This window comes from Nicotiana tomentosiformis, chromosome 4 (genome assembly GCF_000390325.3).
Source record: "Nicotiana tomentosiformis chromosome 4, ASM39032v3, whole genome shotgun sequence".
In the NCBI taxonomy this organism is placed as follows: domain Eukaryota; kingdom Viridiplantae; phylum Streptophyta; class Magnoliopsida; order Solanales; family Solanaceae; genus Nicotiana; species Nicotiana tomentosiformis.
In genome coordinates, this window is record NC_090815.1 from 87,200,965 (window position 1) to 87,222,809 (window position 21,845).

A 21,845-nucleotide genomic window follows, 5' to 3' on the forward strand; every position below is an offset into this window, starting at 1 on the left:
GACTGACACCAAATTCACTACGTTGACATTGAAGTTATACTCTGATAACCTAGGGTAAGAAAGATCTCAAGACCCCGACGTTTCTTTATCTTGAAGTGATCTATTGTTTCGACCACGATCAGTCCCTCTGTCAACGGTGAACTTGTTTTCTGCTCGGAAATCTTTGTAACGGCCTTCGGTATGCTCGTAGGGTAAAACCTGGCCCCTCGAAGTACGCCTATCCGCGTCGTAGTCATCCTTTGATTTTTCTCTGTTCTTCTCTTGTCCTTTGCACCGATGATGTAGAACTAACCTGGTCATCTTCGATCCTTATCTTTGACTCGTACCGGTTGTGAACATCTACCCAAGTTGTTGCTTGAAACTCAAGCAGGCTTTCCTTCAGCTTCCGGGAAGCGTCTGAATTTCTCGGATCCAATCCTTTGGTGAATGGTTTAGCTGACCATTCATCCGGGATGGCCGGGAGCCACATTCTTTCTTTTTGGAATCGGGTAACAAAATCTCGTAATAACTAAAACTCTCCTTGTGCGATTCTGAATATGTCGGCCTTTCGGGCTTGCACCTTTCTGGCCCCGGCATGGGCGTTAATGAAAGAATCTGCAAGCATCTCAAAGGAATCTATGGAATGCTCAGGATGTAATGAATACCACGTTAGGGCTCCCCTCGTGAGCGTTTTGCCAAATTTATTTAGCAACACATATTTAATTTCGTGAGGAGCTAGATCATTTCCTTTCATCGCCATTGTGTAGGTGGTAATATGTTCCTCTAGGTCCGAAGTTCCATCATACTTTGGAACTTCAAGCATTTTAAAACGCTTTGGGAGTAGTTCTAGTGCCGCACTTGGTTTGTTCGGTAATTGAACATACTTCTTTGAGCTCGAGCCATTCAATTCCGGTGGTGCGCCCGAGATTTGATCTCTGCGGGCATTTACTTCTCTCATGAACCGTAAAAGCTTATCTTTGAATGAATCGTTCTCATTGGTAAGACATGATTTTCTCCCCCCAGCCACGTCGGAGCCAACTTCACCCCCGGGAGTGTTGTTGTCGACTCTTTGTGTTGTTTGGTCCGCGGGAACAACGGGACGAGTTGGATCTCGTCTGTTTGCATTATTCGAGGCCCCCCGATAGTGCCTACTTCATTTCTGTCATAAATTGATCCTGCCGCGTAAGATGGCCCAGAATGATTGCCTGTTGCTCTTGCAGGACCCTCACAACATCTGCTACATGATCCTCATTCGCATCATTGGGAGTAGCCACCCAAACCCATCGAGGATAACGTCTATCATGAACCGGTGTGGCGTCATTCCCCTCATTGCGGGTGTCACTGATTGAGTCCTCAAAATGAGGCTGATCCACTCGAATTTCAAGGTTGCGTGTATCATTAACAGTATTATCTGCCATTTTTGTGACTTTTTCTAAGAAACAATAATCAAAACACGTCATTAAAAAAGGCAAGAATCAATTTAATTGCACGACTGTCTAGGCCCCACGGTGGGCGCCAAACTGTTTACCCGTACAACGGTATAATTGAATTTATACATGGTTTTTAGACAAGTGAATTAATTTGATCTTGAACTAATATTAGTAAATGTATAATACTTAGCCTTTAAATTTAGATGAAACAACAGAGATGACAGTTCCGGGAACAAATCTTCCGGGCACAGCAATTGTGAGATCAAAAGGCAAGTAAATAAAATTTTATTAAACTTTGTATAGAATACAGTGTAAGTTTAGCTAGAACATTCGTGTCCTTTACAATGATAACTGAGCTCACTATTTATATGTATGTATAGGGAAAAAGATCCTAGGATCGTGCCCTCCTTTAATGTCAATTATGAGGGTCATTGATGAAGATGTAACGGCGAACATAAATGCCAAATTATCTGTAACGGACCGTCGCTCTTAATGCTGTACAATATTCCTTAGTAAATTCTACCGGGCGTAGAGCATTTAATACACCTTTATGAACGTTATCCTTTCCGGCGACAAGCAGAGTGGATGCGTTCGGTCCTCAACCATCCTATCTTGGATTCCATGTGTCCTCCTTTTAGTCAGCCACGTGTCATATCATATTTTACCCTATACACTAATAATTACAATTAATTACATGACAATGCACTAAAGAAAAAGATAAACTAAGTTATGCTTTTTCATTATAAACCAATGCAAAACTAAAAATAGATATCCAACACTATTATCATTTCCAGTGTTGAATTGAGTTGCTACATTTATGGTCTATAAAACTTATTGGACCATTCAAGAATGTTAAGTCAACGCTTGAAATAATACATTAAAAGATAAAATTATGAAAAAGTTTAAGAAATATTTATAAATTACATTACAATAAATATTGATATGTATAAAATATTTTTAAAAATTGTATAAAAGTAATGTCAGGTTGGTTTAGTTTCGGTTTGACTTTTTTAGTTAAAAGTTAAAACTAAACCAAATCAATTATGGTCGGGTTTTATTTCAATACCAATCCAAATCAAACCAAACCACATCAGATTTTTTTCCTATTTGACTCAGATTATCTAGTTGGTGCGGTTTATCAGTTTTCTTTGTACACCCCTAGTTTTGGATATTATAATATGTAATAAAGCTACAATATGCAAACACTTATGGAACCTGTGCTTGGAGAAAGATAAATTTTGGGTTAAATGGATGCATATTTACTATGGGGAAGGCAGACATGAATGGGATGTCGAATCTAATTATCATGATCCAAAATTAAACCATAATCTTGATGACACCTAACCCAACCCGCTATATAAGCCAACATTCATAATCAACTAGAACAAGTCAAATATAGGATAAAGTATGATCATTATATAGATAAATTAAGATAAATCTCACAACTTCATCCAAAATGAAAAAACCCACAACAATTTTCAAAATCCGGTAGTACGAAGTCATGAACTTCTAAGATAAAGATACATCAGAGCCATAATATAGAAGTGCAAACTACTGTCTGAAACATAAATAAGTAGCATGGAAATGGAAGAAGGTGACTTCAAGGGCTTGCGGACGATCAATCAGCACTCTCAAGTCTTTTACGTCAGCTACTAGGCACCTTCCTGAGGTCCACTCGAGCCAATGCCACAATCTACACAAAATATTTATAAGTATAGTATAAGTATGTTTACCCGAAAAATGTATAGAGTTGAATTTATACGTAGTTCTAAGGATACGTGGTATAAATTGGTACAAATCGGAAAAATAAGTAGAAATATATCGAATATTGACTGTAAAAAGGAACGAACACAAACTCAAATTGTATAGAGAATGATTGATAAATGAGCAAGATGAATCAATATCTTAAACCCAAAAAGGATAATATTTGACTATATGTTATGTAAATCGCAATAATTTCTGAATACGAGAGTGTATGAATGTATGAATGAATCTGTAAATGAATGAATTGAGTCCCCTCCATCAATGATAACCTACTCTTAATACAGTGGATGAATCCTACTTTGGATATAGATAAAAATACATAGTGGGGATCCCATGATAGATTAATTAATTGGCTTTTCCTTGATTTGCGCCGAGATTCTCTCCCCAAACGCGGCTATAATGGCTCTTTTGTCCCTTGGCTCGAGCCCGAAATTGGCCGCTCTCGATCGAGATTGGCCTCTATTCGCTCGACCTCTATTTGGGCTCGTTCTCGGTCTTGGCCAGTTTCAGTCTCAGTCGATCTCTATTTACTCGACCTCTATATGGGCTCGATATCAATCTTGGCTGATCCCGAACTTGGTCGGTTTCTTAGGGCTCGAAATCAGTAGTCCAACTTCACATCATAGCTCGACATTACAATTACGAACCTCAGTCCATCATTCCCCAATCTCGATTAGTCACACGAAGGGCAAACTCGGTTTTGAACGTATACAGATAGTCCCCTCATTTCTCGGAAAGAATATGACGAGAAATGATATGATTTTTCAACCTCTGACTAGATACACACTGATGTCTGCGTCGAGCCCGAATGTTACGTATCTGACAAATGTGCCGTCAGTTCAGTTACCAAGGCATTAAATGCACGTCAGTCGATGTTCGGCCACTGCCAATTTTGAACCATCATTGTGAAATCTATAACTAGCCTCCTTCTTCATTATTTCAAACTTTTACTTTCAAATCTCTTTTCATTTCAATCTTCACAGTTTTTTCGTCTTCCCCAAAGCTTCCTATCTCCAAATTTTGAAATTTCTTTGCTTGTTCTTCAAAACACCAAATACTCCAGTTTCCCTTCTTCTTTGCTCACAGAACTTTAGATGGCCAAAACATCTAAAATCGTTCCACAAAAAGAGGCTGCTTCTTCGTCTCGGCAGTTGACGAGAAAATAGTGGTGGAGCCATGCCTTGAAGAACTTGTTCCCGAGGTGTGTGTTATTGATTTCGACTTTAAAGTCGAGAAAACCTCATCGGTTGCTGGTCGGTGCGAGCCCGTATCGAGATATATATGCTTGATATCCAACAACCTTCTTGATTTGGTGAAGAAAGATTGCAATTGGGAGAACAAAGAGGATGTGATGCCGTCACTGGAGGAATCGATCGCTACCCACGTGGAAGGTTATCTGAGTGTTTACAATTATCCTTTTACGCTGGGTCCTCTCGATCCGGTCATTGTCGATTTTTTCAAGAAATATCAGGTGACCCTCAGCCAAATTGATCCTTCTTTTTGGAGGATCGTGATACTGCTCCGTTTCTTCATGAGCAAAATCGATGGTCTTCCCTTTACCCTCGACCACCGCATAAGGTTATATAGCCCTCGACTCTACCGAGGTGGGCTGATAAAGCTTCAACGCCGGGCCACCAAGGCGTTTACCTCGAGTATAGAAGAAGATAAGGATCGAGGTTGGATGGGCTGGTTCGTTAGGGTGAAGACCTCGGACCTGATCCCCGCTGAGAGTATGCCATTTCCCGAGAAATGGAATATAAAACGTAAGTACGATCCCTTTTCAAATTTTTGTTTGTTGTTTTACTTCTTCATCCTTTCTCATTAGTGTTCTTTTCGATACAGCCGCTGCTTGGATGCCGGGAGTAGTTGTCCACCTTGAGAGCTGGGTCAGGACCCTGGTTTCGATGTCAAAATACGCCGAGCGCGCATGGCACGATTTGTCAAAGGGCCGGTGGGAGGCTCGTACTCATGGTAAACCTTCTTTTTGGCTCACCGATTTGCTTACCGTTCAAGCATTTACTCAGGCATAAGTTTCACTTACTTTCTTTCTTTGTAGGTCTCAGAAAATATGCGGTTATGAGACCCCCATCAGGTGATGAAGAAGCTTTACTGCCTATCTCAAAATCGGAGAAGGTGATTAAGAGAAAAAGGTCCTCGAACTCCGAGGGTCAAAAGCCCAAAAAGAGAGCGGTTCGTACACCCAAGGTGAACATAATCCCTTTGACTATGGAGTCAGTCCTCAGTCTAAGGGATGAAGAAGAAGAAGAAAGTGATTTTGGGCTGTTGGCCCGTGCATGGGCTAGCACCAATACTCAAATACTTCGGTATCAGTGGGAGTTGATACTGCTCCGACCAAGCTTGATGAGGTCGAGGAGGGGACTTCGACCCAAGTTCCCGAGTCGAGGGAGACCGAGGATGTTTTACCTCAGGCTAAAGAGACCATCGAAGAAACTGCGGATGCCGGTGTGCAAACTGAGCTTGAGGCTCCCCAAGACGGAGTCGGCACCCAAAAAGACCTACTCGGGGCAATAGAGATCGGGGATTCTCCCTCTTTCCCTTCTTTCTCGCAATCGATGATACGTGGCGCTCAAGCTATGGAGATTTGTCACGGGGAAGGAGCCCATGGAGGGGAGGATCCTTTCTATGGTTATTTTATCGGGGTAGAAGATGCCACCGGTCCGACTGACTTAGAGGTTTCGAAGAAGAGCTCGAGTGAGGTGGGAGCACCTTGCCTTTTCAACGAAGCCCAACGGGCCCTGAACCGGGTAAGCTCACACTTTCTTTGCTAATTTTCATACTTGTATTTTTCTTTCCTTGTATAATCCCTTCCTTTTATTTTTGTAGGCTTCTGTGCTTCATCATGAGGCTTTTCTCCAATCCCGAGGGGAGTTGAGCCGGTACGAAGCCGAAGTTCGAAGGCTTACTGAGGAGAGAGATGCCTTCAAGCTTCTCAGTGAGCAGAGAGAAGGAGAAGTAAAAAGACTTCAGGCTGAGCTTGAAGCATCTCGGAAAGAACAAGCTGAGCTGGCCGAGCAAGTAAAAAAAATCTTTGAATTTAATGATATTGACTTAGGAATGATGGCTAACAGTTCGATCCCGCAGGTTGAGCAGATTCGAGGAGTTCCAGTCTCGGTTGAGCTCAGCAAATTCTAATAGAGAGAGGCTGGCCACGGAACTTGCATCGGCCAAATCGGAGGTTGAGAAAATCATGACCAATGCTAATGCAATGGTGGTTGTTTATTGATCTGATGCCAAAGCTGCTCAGGTTCGAGCAAAGGAGGTTGCTAAGGCTGCTCAGGCTCGAGAAAACTGGGTTGCCGAGTATACTAAATGCCAGTCTGGAAGGGAGACTCTTAAAGAGATCCATGCTCGTGTCTTCGATCTTACAGTCGAGATCGAGAAAGCTAAGGAGCTTGAAGTCAAAACCAAATTGTTGGTTTTTCCCGATGATGATGATACCGGGAGTACGAGCGGATCTGACAGCGAAGGGGGCCTCGAGGGTGAAGATGCTGCTCCTGGAGAGGACTAAGTCCTTTAGTATATTTTTGTTTCTTATAAGATCATTTTGGTCTTTTGTAAAGAGATATGATCGGGCCATGATTCCCTTGTAAATGATTCTTGACATGTATAAAAAACTTTCTTCCTTTCTGCTTTGTAGAATTGTGAAGTTATTTTCTAAGGCCGGGGTTCAGATAATTTGATCAAAACCAAACTAATGTAGCCCTTAGGCCTTTTGATCGAGTGAGTGTTTGCTCGAACTCGAAGTAAACAATAGCCCTTAGGCTTTATGGTCGAGTGAGTGTTTGATCGAACTTGAAGTAAAGTAACAACCCTTAGGTTTTATGGTCGAGTAAGTGTTTGCTCGAACTCGAAGTAAAAAAGAACCCTTAGGCTTTATGGTCGAGTGAATGTTTGCTCGAACTCGAAGTAAAAAATAACCCTTAGGCTTTATGGTCGAGTGAGTGTTTACTCGAACGCGAAGTAAAAAACAGCCCTTAGGCTTTATGGTCGAGTGAGAATGATTTCTCGAACTAAGAAAAGTAGCCCTTAGGCTTTGTAATTGAGTGAGGATAATTTCTCAAACTCGAATTAAGGTAGCCCTTAGGCTTTGCAGTCGAGTGAGGGTTTGCTCAAACTCGAAGTAAAAAATAGCCCTTAGGCTTTATGGTCGAGTGAGAATTATTTCTCGAACTGAAGCAAAGTATCCCTTAGGCTTTGTAATTGAGTGAGGACGATTTCTCAAACTCGAATTAAGGTAGCCCTTAGGCTTTGTAGTCGAGTGAGGGTATGCTCGAACTCGAAGCAACGTAGCCCTTAGGCTTTGTAAAGCTTGATCTTGTTGATTTTTCAGATGGCAGTCCCCGATTTATGGGGTAATCATTCGAACTTTGGTCATGGTCGGCCCTTAAGCCTATTTAAATAATAGATCGAGAACATGAAGTAGAAGAATCTTTCTGAGATATGAGATATCGGCAAAGAAGCAATTTCTCTTTATAAGTCATTATACATGCGTTCATGTTTTGTGCCAGAGCTCGAGCAAACTATGAGGGCATGGTTCATTTGACCATTTGGCCCATACAAAATTTTCCTATCGAGACCCTGTTGCCATGAAGTAATTTCCTTGCATCAAACTTGATATATTCGAGGGCAATGCCCCCTAGTATTCGAGGTTGACTGTAAATAGGCATCGGATACTGTTGAATTGTTCTAAGTTAGTACGATCAATGGTTGCCTCATTAAAAACCTCACCAAAAAACCCATTTGGGACAAAACTAGTCTAAGGGAAAAAGAGTGCAACGCGTGCTTTCAGACCTAAAGTCTTCGAGTTGAAGAATCCATCCCTGTTTCTGGTCGAACACCTACAAGGGTTCATTTCGAAATATAAATGAACATGGGAGGGTCGTACCTTAGCAATAGTATCATTTTAGGTGCGATACGTTCCAATTGCTCGATAGTTGTTTACTGTTTATCACACCGAGCTTGTAGGATCCTTTTCCGACTATTTTGAGAACCTGATACGGTCCTTCCCAGTTCGGACCCAGTTTTCCTTTATTCGGATTTCGGGTGTTGAAGGTGACTTTCCTTAGCACCAAGTCCCCGATCTTAAAATGTCGAAGATTGGTTCTTCGATTATAGTACCTTCTGATCGGCTATTTTTGAGCGGCCAATCGGATGAGAGCGATTTCTCATCTTTTGTCCAATAGTTCTAGGCGCGTATTCATGGTCTCGTTATTCGACTCATTTGTTTCATATCGAAACTTGATGCTAGGTTCTCCAAACTCAACCAGGATCAGATCTTCAGCGCCATAAACCAACGAGAATAGCGTTGCTCCGGTACTGGATTTCGATGTTGTGCGGTAGGCCCATAGGACCTCGGGTAGTATTTCTCTCCATTTTCCTTTAGCGTCGGTCAATCTCTTCTTAAGATTTTGGATGATGGTTTTGTTGGTCTATTCGGCTTGTCCGTTACCGCTGGGATGATAAGGTGTTGATAGGATCCTTTTGATCTTGTGATCCTCGAGAAATTTAGTTACTTTACTGCCGATGAATTGTTTACCATATACCAAGTTTGTCACGCCCCAAAACCGAGGAGCGCGACCGGTGCTCAACCGAGTGAACCCGACCGAGGAAGCCTGTTAGATTTCCTTCTACCCAAACTCATCCACGAATGAAGATAATACATATTTTCTCTAATTAGACAAAAACATGATCATGTCTACAATACCAATTCATTACCAATAGTTTTCATTATTTTTAAAGTCTCAAATGGGACAAGTAATACAACCACAACATAACATAGTTTGTCTTTCCTAGCACCAATACATAACCCATACTATGTCTACGGAGCCTCTATAGATAAAGAAGAGTATTATGATAATGCCGACAACAAGGCCCTGACTATACCTCAAACATAATAGATAAAGAACAAAAGATACATGACCTCGGGATGAAGTGGGGCTCACCAAGTCAGCTGGGAAGGAGGTGTACTGCTATCAGTGATCAATATCTCCTACTGTGGAATCACCTACATCCATTTAAAGATGCAGCGCCCCGGCAAAAGGGACGTTAGTACCGTCGAATAGTACTAGTATGAAAACCAAACAACAATTTAAGAATTCGGAAATACAATATGAATATGATAAATCAGGGCGGCAATAGAATAGTATAGATAACCATTTAAACCAGAGCAAGCTTATTAAGTGATGTCAATAACATTTATAGGATTTATGATGAGATCCTCTGTAACCATCTTTACATAAAGCGGCCCCGCCGCCTCACCCCAATGTATGCGTGTGGAGGTGTAAGCACAATACCACAACTCTACTAAAGTGGCCCTGCCACCTCACCCCAATGTATGCGGGTGGAGATATAAACACGTTACTAAGAACCTACACAAAGCGGCTATGCCGCCTCACCCCAATGTATGCGGGTGTAAATGCAATCAACGATACCAATACCTACAAAAAGCGGCTATGCCACCTCACCCAATATATATATATATGGGTGGTGGTGTAACAACAATACCAAAATTATACACAAAGCGGTCGTACCGCCTCACCCCAATGTATGCAGGTGGAGGTGTATTCCCACAATACCATAATCCCTAGACAAAGCGTTCATGCTGCCTCACCCCATTATATGCGGGTGGAGGTGTATCACAATTACAATCACAATCTCTCCATAACTTTGCATAATAAGTTCCATGTAAATCACAACTTGAAATTATAACATGTAGATAGACAATCCATAGTTGGAACACCTCCTCAATTTATAATGCAATATGATAAGAGCATTTGAAACATGATTTGAACATATATCTTTATCACAAAACTTATCGGAATACTCGATTTGTAATAAACATTTTGGAACTTACAAGGATAATGGGGATTCCAATTCTTAAAGAAGGGTTTAGCCAACATACCTCAATCGAGCTTCCTTAAACTCTAAAATGTTCCGGAATTCTTAGCAACTTCAATATATTGTATAAATATAATAAATTGAACCAAAATTAAGAAGATGTTCATGGTTCTAGCTCATTTGAGCATTTTATCAAGCACTAGGCATGCATTGAGGTTTCAAGGTCCTTTTATGGAGGATTCCATCATCCCACAACCCAATCTTTACCATTTTTACCTCAATAATCTTCCTACACCCTTTGATAACACATGCATGTAAAATAAACAACTCTCATACCCAAAAATTATCTTGCTAGACAAAATTCGAAATTGAGGGTTAGGGTGTAGAATCTTACCTCTAGGATGAATACCTAGTGAGTTTCCCTTCTTAATCTTCCAAAATTTGAGCAAGAATTGAAGAACAATTATTGAGGAACACCTTCTCACTCTAGGGCGCTCTCTCTCACTCTAAAATGTCAGATTTTAGCTCAAAATTGGCCCAAAGCGTGTATTTAACGAAGTAGGGTCGGATTTTAAAAATCCAAAAATGGAGCAACAAAGTCTGCGATTGCATAATCGATATGCGGACCGCATATCGGCCGCATAATTGGTGTCCAAAACTGGCAAATATCTGTCTGGGTCTACGGTCGCATAATGAACCAATTCGGCACCACGAAACATTATTTTTCCTTTGCAAAATTTTACGGGGCCTTACATTTTCCCCCACTTAGGATCATTCGTCCTCAAATGAGGGTAAAAATCTCTTATTACCATCGCATTCAACTCAATTTTCACACCACACACCATCAGCCCCAAATTTGACTAACTCTCTAAATTCCCAAAAATTTCGCAAGAGTTTACCTTGTAACTAGGCCTATCCACCTGTCAAAGAGCCCCCAAAACACATCCTTAAACATATACATAATCCAACAACGTAACTGTCACGACCCGGAATTTCCCACCAACGGGACCGTGATGGCGCCTAACATTTCACTTGCTAGGCAAGCCAACGTTAGAGAATATTTAAACCAATTCCTTATTTCCATTCAGTAAATAACAATAATTAACTAAGATGAAATATAATAAGTGCGAAATATTATAAAACCGTATTATTTACTACCATCCGGAGCTAGAGTCACAATTCACGAGCATTCTAGAATTTACTACAAGTAATAGTTTGAAAGAAATACAACTGTCTGAATGAAAGAAAATAGTAGGACATAAAAGATAGATGGGGACTTCAAGGTCTGTGAACGCCGACAAATCTACCTTGAGTCTCCGGACAGCGGACCAATAGCAAAATCTTGTTCAACCTGAGCCGGTACCAAAATCTGCACATAAAGTACAGAGTGCAGCATCAGTACAACCGACCCCATGCACTGGTAAATGCCGAGCCTAACTTCAGTGAATTAGTGACGAGGCTAGGACAAGACACCCACATATAACCTGAACAGTATAATCATGCTAGTGGCAACAATAGTAAATAAAGAAATAATGCTGAAATAATGGGAAGGGGACATACAGTAGGGGAATACAATATAAAGAGTGAGAATAATGAAAAGACAGAATTAAACCAAAAATATTTAAACAAATTGATCAAATAAAAACAACAAAGGAAAACTGCACGGCATCACCCTTCGTGCTTTTACTCTCAACCTCACCAAATAAATAAATAGAACGGCACGGCATCACCCTTCGTGCTTTTACTCTCAACCTCACCAAATAAATAAATAGACCGACATGACATCACCCTTCGTGCATTAAACCTCTCATAATATATACGACATCACCCTTCGTGTTTCACACTCTTCCTCACAATATAAATAATGCATGCACGACATCACCCTTCGTGCTTTACACTCCTCCTCACAAATCACATAATCAATAACAACGGATAGATAGGAGTATCACAAAGAAACCAGTATTTTACCCATAATCAATAGCACAATGTAACCTCAACCTTGAATAAATATTCGAAAGTTACCAAATCTCAGTGAAACCAGATATAAGTCACCCAACATTTTAAATAACCCGCTAAGCATGGATAGTAGAATTTAAGGCTACAAAATAGACAAGAATAGAATTTCACTCGCATGCTATGACTCGACAACGACGCATAGATGCTCGTCACCTCACCTATACATCGTATTTGACAACCAAACACGTAGCAAATAAACATATAATACCTATTCCCTCAAGCCAAAGTTAGACACGACACTTACCTCGCTCTGAAGGCCACTTAATTCTCAATCACAACTTTTCCTTTGGAATTCACCTCCAAATCACTCGTATCTATTCAAAAATGACTCAATAATATCAAATATTGCTAAAGGAATCAACTATATTACATAAATTAAATTTCCCAAATTTTCCTCCAAAAAGTCAAATCGAGGTCTAAATCCCAATATGTAATTGGTTTTGGAATCCGACCTCAAATTGAGGTCTAAATCCCCAAATTCCTGAAATTCCTAGTTTCTACCCTAACTCCTAATTCTACCATGAAAACTCTAGATTTTAGGTTGATAATTCAAGAAATGTAATGTGTAATTGAAAGAAAATGGTTTAGAATCACTTACCAACACTTTGGGGAAGAAACGACTCTTGAAAAATTGCCTCACACTGTTTGGTTTTTGATAAAAATGATTTTTTTGGCTAAATCCCGTGTTTGATTCTGTTTTATGTACTGGGCGACAGTGTTCATCGCGATCGCGTGAACACTGCTGCTTTCGCGAAGAGCAGCCTCCTAAGGACTTACGCGATCGCGGGAGGCTTTACGCGTTCGCGAAGGCTTAGCTCGCTTTACCTTCGCGTTCGCGTGAAATGGCTTGCGTTCGCGTAGAGCTTCCCCAGGTCCCCTACCCAGCATAGCTAGAGCTACGTGTCGTGTTCGACCAGTCGCGTTCGCGTAGAGCAACTCCCCCTAATGCTCCGTGTTCGCGACCATGGTCTCGCGTTCGCGTAGAGTAAATCCTCCCCTAGCCCAATTTCCCCTTCACGATCGCGAGAGTGACTAAGCGATCGCGAAGCACAGTATTGCAGACATCAGATACAGCAAAAATACCAGATTTTTCTAAGTTCAAAACATCCCGTGGCCTATCCGAAACTCACCCGAGCCCTCGGGGCTCTAAACCAAACATGCACACAAGTATAAGAATATCATACGAACTTGCTCGCACGATGAAATCGCCAAAATAAAACCTAGAACTACGAATTTAGCACAAAATCAAATGGAATTCTCAAGAATACTTTAAAATTTCTATTTTCTCAACCGAAGGTCCGAATTACATCAAATCAACTTCGTTTCTCACCAAAATTCACAGATAAGTCTTAAATATCATAGTGAATCTGTACCGGGCTCCGCAACCAGAATACAGACCCGGCACTAACAATGCCAAACATCAATCAATTCTTAAAAATAATTAATTTTCAGACTTTTAATTTTCATCAAGAATTCATAACTAGAGTTAGGGACCTCCGAATTCGATTCCGGGCATACACCCAAATCCCATAATTCGATACAGACCCACCGGGATGGTCAAAATACGGATTCGTGCCCGTTTACCAAAAATGTTGACCGAAGTCAACTAAAATCAACTTTTAAGGCATAAATTCTTATTTTCATCAATTTTCAACATGAAAGCTTTCCGGAAACATGCCCGGACTATGCACGCAAATCGAGGAGGGTAAAAATGAGATTTTTAAGGCTTAAGAGCGCAGATTTGAGTTTTAAAACATAAGATGACCTTTTGCGTCATCACAGTAACATAACACAAAATAACACCAACTGTGGCCTCACAAGCAATTATATTACCAGAACAGAACACCCTTAACATCAAATGTACAAATCATACATAATTCATAGAAAGTATCTCTTAGCATTTTTATAAGGCACAACTCATAAATATATGGTTATTCAAATAAATAAGGATATGTTTTCTTCATTTCTTCCTCGGCCTCCCAAGTAGCCTTTTCAACCTGTTGGTTTTGCCATAACACTTTCACGGAGGCAATGTCTTTATTTCTCAATTTTCGGACTTGTCGATCAATAATAGAAACTGGAATCTCTTCGTAAGTCAATTTCTCATTTACCTCAATAGTCTCAACTGGAACAATGAGTGTCGGATCTCTAACTACTTTCTTCAACATAGACACATGAAACATCGGGTATACTAATGACATCGCAGTGGTAGCTCAAGCTTGTACGCCACCTCACCGATCCTATGAATGATTTTGTACGGTTCGACATACCTCAGACTCAATTTTCCTTTCTTACCAAATCGCATTACACCCTTGATGGGGGAAACCTTCAAGAATACCCAATCATCTTCTTTGAACTCTAGATCCCTACGACGAATATCCGTATAGGACTTCTGACGTCTTTGAGAAGTTTTCAACCGCTCCTTAATGATTTTAACTTTTTCCATAGCCTAATATACGTGGTCTGGCCCTATCAACTCTACTTCCACAATTTCGAATCACCCAATGGGAGACCTACATCTCCTACCATATAAAGCCTCAAATAGTGCCATCTGAATGCTAGCATGATAACTATTGTTGTAGGCAAATTCTATGAGTGGTAAATGATTATCCCAACTACCTTTGAAGTCTAGAACACAAGCGCGCAACAAATCCTCAAGCGTCTGAATAGTCCGCTCTGCCTGCCCGTCAGTCTGCGGGTGAAAGGTTGTACTAAGATTCACCTGAGTACCCAAACCTTGCTGAAATTTCTTCCAAAGGTTAGCAGTGAATTGTGCTCCCCGATCAGATATGATGGAAACTGGAGTTCCATGCAACCTGACTATTTCTTTGATATACAATTGAGCATACTATTCCGCTGTGTCGGTAGCCTTAACCAGCAAAAAGTGAGCTGATTCGTGAGTTGATCCACAATCACCCAAATCGAGTCAAATTTATGAGGAGTACGAGGTAATCCTACCACAAAGTCTATATTAATAATTTTCCACTTCCACATTAGAATTTCTATGATCTGCGCCAACCCGTTCGGCCTTCACTTGCTGATAATTTGGACATTTCGCCATAAACTCCGCTACATTCCTCTTCATATCATTCCACCAGTAGACTTCCTTAAGATCATGATACATTTTTGTTGAACCCAGGTGCACTAAATACCTAGAAGTGTGAGCTTCAATCATAATTCTTTCCCGGAGACCATCCACATTTGGAACATATAGACGCCCTTGGTACCTTAGTTTACCATCATCCATGCCAAGAGAAAAGGCCATGGTCTTATATTTATGAATCCCTTATTTTAGTTGTGCCAACAATGGATCGTTGTATTGCTTCTTCTTAACTTCCACAACAAGTGACAATTCAGTCCTATGTTGTACAATCACCTCTCCTCTGCTAGAGTCCATAATACGAACTCCCAAACTAGATAATCGATGAACTTCCTTGGCCAATGGCCTTTGATATGCCTCCAAGTGTGCTAAACTAGCCATATATTTTTGACTAAGAGCATCCGCCACAACATTAGCCTTCCCCGGATGATAGAGAATTTCAATGTCGTAGTCCTTGAGTAACTCAAGCCATCTTTTCTGCCTCAGATTCAATTCCTTCTGCTTGAAAATATATTGAAAGATCTTATAGTCCGTGAATATATCCACATGGACCCCATATAAATAATGATGCCAAATTTTCAATTCAAATACCATCGCCGCAAGTTCTAAATCATGTGTTGGATAGTTCTTTTCATGATTCTTTAGTTGCCTAGAAGCATAAGCTATCACCTTCCCATGTTACATTAATACACACCAAAGCCCGATTCTTGAAGCATCATAATATACCACAAATCCATCTATACCCTCTGGTAGAGTCAACACTGGTTCCGTAGTCAATCTTGCTTTCAACTCCGGGAAACTCTTTTCACAAGCATCTGACCATTGGAACTTAATTGCCTTATGCGTAAATTTAGTCAATAGAGAGGCAAGAGTAGAAAACCCCTCCGCAAACGTTTTGTAATAACCAGCTAAGCCTAAGAAATTGCGAATCTCTGTTGGAGTTGTAGGCCTCTGCCAATTCTTTACAGCTGCAATTTTCTGAGGATCAACCTTAATCCCCTCACTAGAGACAACATGACCCAAGAATGTGACCGATTCAAGCCAAAATTCACACTTTGAAAACTTTGCATATAACTTATGCTGATGGAAGGTTTGTAGCACTACCCTCAGATGATCGGCATGGTCTTCTCGATTGCGTGAATATACAAGGATATCGTCAATAGACACTATCACAAAAGAGTCGAGGAATGGCTTAAAAACTGGATTCATAAGATCCATGAAGGCTGTTGCGGCATTTGTTAGCCCAAAAGACATCACTAGAAATTCAAAATGCCCATACCGAGTCCTAAAAGCTATTTTCGGAATATCCCGCTCCCTGATCTTTAATTAGTGATACCTGGATCTTAAATCAATCTTGGAGAAGTACCTGGCACCTTGCAATTGATCAAACAAGCCATCTATCTTTGGTAGTGGGTATTTATTTTTGACTGTGACCTTGTTGAATTTTCAGTAGTCAACACACATACGTAGTGACCCATCTTTTTTTCTTACAAAGAGTACAGGTGCACCCTATGGCGACACACTTGGTCGGATGAAACCCTTTTTTAACAAATCTCTCAATTGTTCCTTTAGCTCATTCAATTCTGTCGGTGCCATTATGTAGGGTGGAATAAATATAGGATGCGTGTATGGCATCGCATCAATCCCAAAATCAATCTCCCTGTCTGGTGGGATCCCACGGAGTTCATCCGGAAAGACTCCCGGAATTCGTTCACAACAGGCACAGACTCAAGTGTAGGTGCCTAAGCATCAGCGTCCGTAACCCAGACCAAATGGTAAATACACCCCTTGTTGATCATCTTTGTGGCATTAAGGTAGGAAATAAACCTACACTTTGGCACCATATCATCACCCTTCCACTCAATAACTGGCTCATTTGGAAATTCGAACCTAACAGTCCTGGTTTGACAATCAAGCTTGGAAAAACAAGAATAAAGCCAGTCCATCCCCATTATCACATCAAAATAGACCACTCTCAATTCAATAAGATCGGCCACGGTGTGCCGACCACGCAACATGACAACACAATCCCTATAAACCCACACATCCAAAATAGACTCACCAACCAGAGTAGATACAGAGAACAACTCATGAAGCTGTTCTGGTTCTATCCCAAATTACATACCAACATAAGGAGTGACATATGACAAAGTGGAACCGGGATCAATAAGAGCATATACATTATGGGATTGGACATACAATATACTTGTGACAACATATGGAGAAGCCTATGAATCCCGACACCTCTGTATAGCATAAAATCTGCTGGGTCCTCCCGAATTCTGTGCACCAACCCTAGCTGCACCACGCCCTGCAGGTGTTTGGGGTGTCTCGAGCTGGAGGTGCTGTGGATGTAGTAGCTACAGAATTAGCTGGCTGCACCGCACCTCTGCCCATGTTTCGGCGGGACGATCGGAAATCCCTATCAATGTAACCCCTCACACCACACCCATAGAATATAGGTAGGTCCATGAAGCAGGCCCCAAAATGCATCCTCCCAGACTTAGGGCATGGAAGCCTCCGATGCTGAAACCTTTTGTCGGGACGACCCTGCTGGTGGGATCCCCGGTTGCCCTGACTGGGTCCAGATGACTGTGCACCCATCGAAGACTGGGCGAATGATTGGGATGGTCCTGATGACCCTCCCCTGAATGCCGATCTACCACCACCACTACAGGAAGAATCCCCAAAGTTGCCCGCAGATCGGACCTTGCTGCTACTATGACACTCCATTCTATTATTCAATTTACGGGTCTCTGTGGCTTGAGAAAATGCCACCATCTTACCATAGTTTATATCAAAATTCAAGGCAGCTGTAGAGGTATCATTAATAACCAAGGGGATAAGGCCCTGTACAAACCGGCGCACTCTAGCCTCTATAGTGGGCAACATATGAATAGCATATTTAGACAGGCGCGTAATCTCTATATGGTACTCCCACACATTCATACTACCCTGCTTCAGGCTTTCAAACTCAGCGGCACGGGCTGCCTTAGTTTTAGCAGGCAAGAAATGATCCATAAAGGCATCTGTGAATTCACCCCACCTTGCCAAAGGGCTTCCCTTCTCACGGGATTCCTCCCACGACTCAAACCAAGAATAGGCCACCCCTTTCAGGCGGTAGGAGGCCAACTCTACTCCCTCCGTATCTATAGCATACATAACCCGGAGAGTTTTGCGCATCTCATGAATGAAGTCCTGGGGGTCCTCCTCGGGATCAGTATCCGTAAACACTGGAGTATCTAACTGAAGAAACTTGTTCACCCTGGAACTAGCTGATTCCCTTGGTTGACTAGAAGAAGTAGGCCTAACACTCGATCTCCGGGCCTGAGAAGCCACTATCTGTGTCAACATCTGTATGGCTCCCCTAAGATCAATATCAGATACACCAGAATTGGAAACTGGAGCTGGAGGTGGAACTAGAATATCAGTTGGAGGAACCGTTATGCCTTCTGTAGGTGTAGGGACAGGTGCGGTCTGATCAGTTATGGTAGAATCAGATAGCATAGTAATTGGGGAAATATCCTCACCCCTCGGGTGCTCACCCACATCATCAAATATAGGATCAACTGCCATTCCTGGGGTGACTTTGGCTCTTTGGCCAGTTCTTGCCTTCTTCTTAGGTGCCATGTACTGAAAATTAGAGCAACTCAGGAGTAAAAGGAGGAACAATCTTACAACCAACTTTATCGCACGATCAAGAACATGAAAGAAGGGTATTATTCCTAAATGCCCATGTAGCATCCTAATTATAGATGTGGTCGACAACACACCGATAATAAGGACTCTACTAGACATGGCTCCGAGACATCCTAGGACACTTTAAAACCTTAGGCTGGCATGACAGGCCTATCCACCTGTTAGAGAACCCCAGAAATGAATCCTAAACAACATATAGATAATACCACTTTGCACCATATATATGAAATCAACAACTATGACTCTCGAGGCCAACTTTATTATCTTTTTTACCTTTGGTCGTATCATTGGCTTTTCCTTCCTCCATTACGAGGACAATTGGGTAACTCACACATTATGACTGTCATGTGCGTCATCCCTTTAATCCTTAGGCCTTTCTCATTTCGTAGCACGATGTGCAACATTCCTTGGTATTAACAAGGGAACTCCGAGAAAGTTAGAACCTTTACGCACGATCGAGGATAGAAGAAGAGAAACATTTCCTAAATGTCGTTGTAGCCTGCTTATTATAAGTGTGGTCGTCAACACACCGATAAGAGGGACTCTACTGACACAACTCCATGACACCTTAGGACTCCTAAACCATGCTCTGATACGAAGTTTGTCACGCCCCGAAATAGAGGAGCAAGACTGGCGCTCAACCGATTAAACCCAGTCAAGCAAGCCTAATTTACATTAACCTCTCATCATTACTCATGCATGGTGTACCATAACATAATAAGATCTTGACTTTCATATTAATTAAACTTGGCTCAATGGCCCATATTTTCTTTCTCGTGGTAGTTACACAACTCTATAAATAGTTGTAAATACTGTGAACATAAATACATGACAAAACTCAAATCTTTAATTACATGACCCACATTGTACATGGAGCTTCTATGACAATGGATACCTATATACATAAAATGAACTAGAACCAAACACCCACTAGAACTATAGCGGGCTCACCATAAGCTGAGTAGTGAAGAAGATCCCTATCAAAGATCTACATCATCCTGTAGAAGTATACCTGGATCCATTAAAAGATGCAGCGCCCCCGGCAAAAGGGATGTGAGTACATGTAGAATAGTACTCGTATGTAAGGCGGTCAAAACAATATATGAAAATATGGCAACTCAAAAAAGAGGCAAATAAAGTATATCAAGAAACTACGAAATATCCAATAAAATCACATTTCAAGTCTTATTATACTTGCATCATTCTAACCTTCTTTTAGGATCAACTGCGCCATATGAACTATACATGGAATACATAATATAATGTAATTGTATCAACATGTACAAACAATGCCAATGAAAGTGGCACCTTCCTCCCTTATTTTACATATACACATTTGGTAGACCGTCCTTAGTGTTCACATATTATATTATACATCTATGCGTCTCATAGACCGTTCACAATGTTTACTCACACGATACAAATACACCAATTCAAGGGCTTGGAAATACAACATGAATAAGATGAATCATTATAACAATAACTGGGCTTAGATAGCTGTTAACGTCAAGAAAATTTATTAAGAGCTTCCATTCATATTTATCGATATTAAGTCGGCGGATCCTTTATAACCACCCTCACACAAAGCGGCCCTGCCGCCTCACCCCAACATATGCGGGTGAAGGTGTATCGCTATACCACAACCTCTACACAAAGAGACCATGTCGCCTCACCCCAATATATGTGGGTGGAGGTGTATCACCATACCACAATCCCAACACAAAGCGGCCTTGCCGCCTCACCCCAATATATACGGATGAAGGTGTATCACAATACTACAATCCCAACACAAAGCGGTCATGCCGCCTCACCCCAATATATGTGAGTGAAGGTGTATTCTATAATACCACAATCCCTACACAAAGTTGTCTTACAGCCTCAACCCAATATATACGGGTGGAGGTGTATTCCACAATACCACAATCCCTACACAAAGCGGTCATACCGCCTCACCCTAATATACGTATGTGGAGGTGTATCACAATACCACAATTCCTACACAAAGCTTTCCCATAGCCTCACCCCAATATATACGGGTGGAGGCGTATTCCACAATACCACAATCCCTACACAAAGCGGCCCTGTTGCCTCACCCCAATATATGCGGGTGAAGGTGTAATCCCAATCACAATACCATATATAAACTTAAAGCAACATAGTTTGTCATTACATTTAACATCGTAATTACTCATATCATTAAAATACTTCATGTTCATGCTCATCGCGGAGAAACACAACTCATTACATTAGCGCATGCATGGTAAATCAATAAGTGGATTTCAATGGCACATGGGCCCAATTCCTTTTCTTAAGGTTCATCATCATTTAACAAAGGATATTTCATTATTCACTCCCTTGACCTCTTGAGGTCATTATCTAGGTTCATGACTCTTGGGTATTTAACAATCGAAGTTATTTACATACATTATTTCAGAAGCATACAACTATTGTTGAAACCATTGTGACATACAACACTTCGAAATTCTCATTTAGGCAACGATCACATTTAATGTTCATACTATCACTTAGTTGTACTTGCCATTGGTGATCATAGAACATTAAGAGCATTTAGAATATTTAGGAACATCATAGTCTTTACTCGCAAGAACGTAGGGGCTTATAACACATTAGAAACAAAAGTACAAATACGTACATCTCATAACCTTTCACACCTTATATCACCTAATCCGTACTTTCAACCACTTATAACATTATTATTTCATTGGCTCTCTTAGCCATACATATGATTCTTCTTTCATGGCACAATGACGGTATTTCATATTCCACACTTTCATATCTTTCCTTTCATGGATCATCATCCTAAATAACAACATATACAATATTCCGGAAATCACAACTTTAGGCTCATTAGTAATAAAGAAATTAAACACAATGCATTTCTTTCCGAGAAATGGAGTAAAATGATTGGCAATCAAAGCACAAGTTAAAATCATAAACAAGTAACACATCGTTTCTTCTTGAATTACTATTTCCCAAAA

General features: G+C 41.0%; 2 protein-coding genes across 2 annotated transcripts; one reads left to right on the plus strand and one right to left on the minus strand.

Annotated features, from left to right (window-relative positions):
* The first annotated feature begins 4,922 nt into the window (after positions 1–4,922).
* On the plus strand, positions 4,923–6,702 carry LOC138910079 (uncharacterized). The gene is made up of 5 exons (XM_070201301.1): positions 4,923–4,936; positions 4,999–5,144; positions 5,230–5,378; positions 6,018–6,209; positions 6,439–6,702. The coding sequence occupies exons 1-5, from the start codon at positions 4,923–4,925 to the stop codon at positions 6,700–6,702; spliced, it is 765 nt and encodes a 254-aa protein (XP_070057402.1).
* An 8,631-nt stretch (positions 6,703–15,333) lies between these two features.
* Positions 15,334–18,777, minus strand: LOC138910080 (uncharacterized). Its single transcript, XM_070201302.1, has 4 exons — positions 18,008–18,777; positions 16,979–17,046; positions 15,874–16,313; positions 15,334–15,645 (listed from the first exon to the last, which is right to left on the minus strand). The coding sequence occupies exons 1-4, from the start codon at positions 18,775–18,777 to the stop codon at positions 15,334–15,336; spliced, it is 1,590 nt and encodes a 529-aa protein (XP_070057403.1).
* Between the last annotated feature and the right edge of the window lie 3,068 nt (positions 18,778–21,845).

Bases quoted from the DNA above. Each gene is read 5' to 3' on its own strand.
- LOC138910079 (XM_070201301.1), top strand. The intron at 5,379-6,017 runs GTGAACATAATC...TTATTTTTGTAG, and splicing joins GAGCGGTTCGTACACCCAAG to GCTTCTGTGCTTCATCATGA. The intron at 6,210-6,438 runs GTAAAAAAAATC...AAAGCTGCTCAG, and splicing joins AAGCTGAGCTGGCCGAGCAA to GTTCGAGCAAAGGAGGTTGC.
- LOC138910080 (XM_070201302.1), bottom strand. From the start codon at position 18,777: ATGGCACCTAAGAAGAAGGCAAGAACTGGCCAAAGAGCCAAAGTCACC. The intron at 17,047-18,007 runs GTTTGTACAGGG...TTGTCAAACCAG, and splicing joins ATAGAGGCTAGAGTGCGCCG to GACTGTTAGGTTCGAATTTC. The intron at 16,314-16,978 runs GTAGGTTTATTT...CTTTTGTGATAG, and splicing joins TGATGATATGGTGCCAAAGT to TGTCTATTGACGATATCCTT.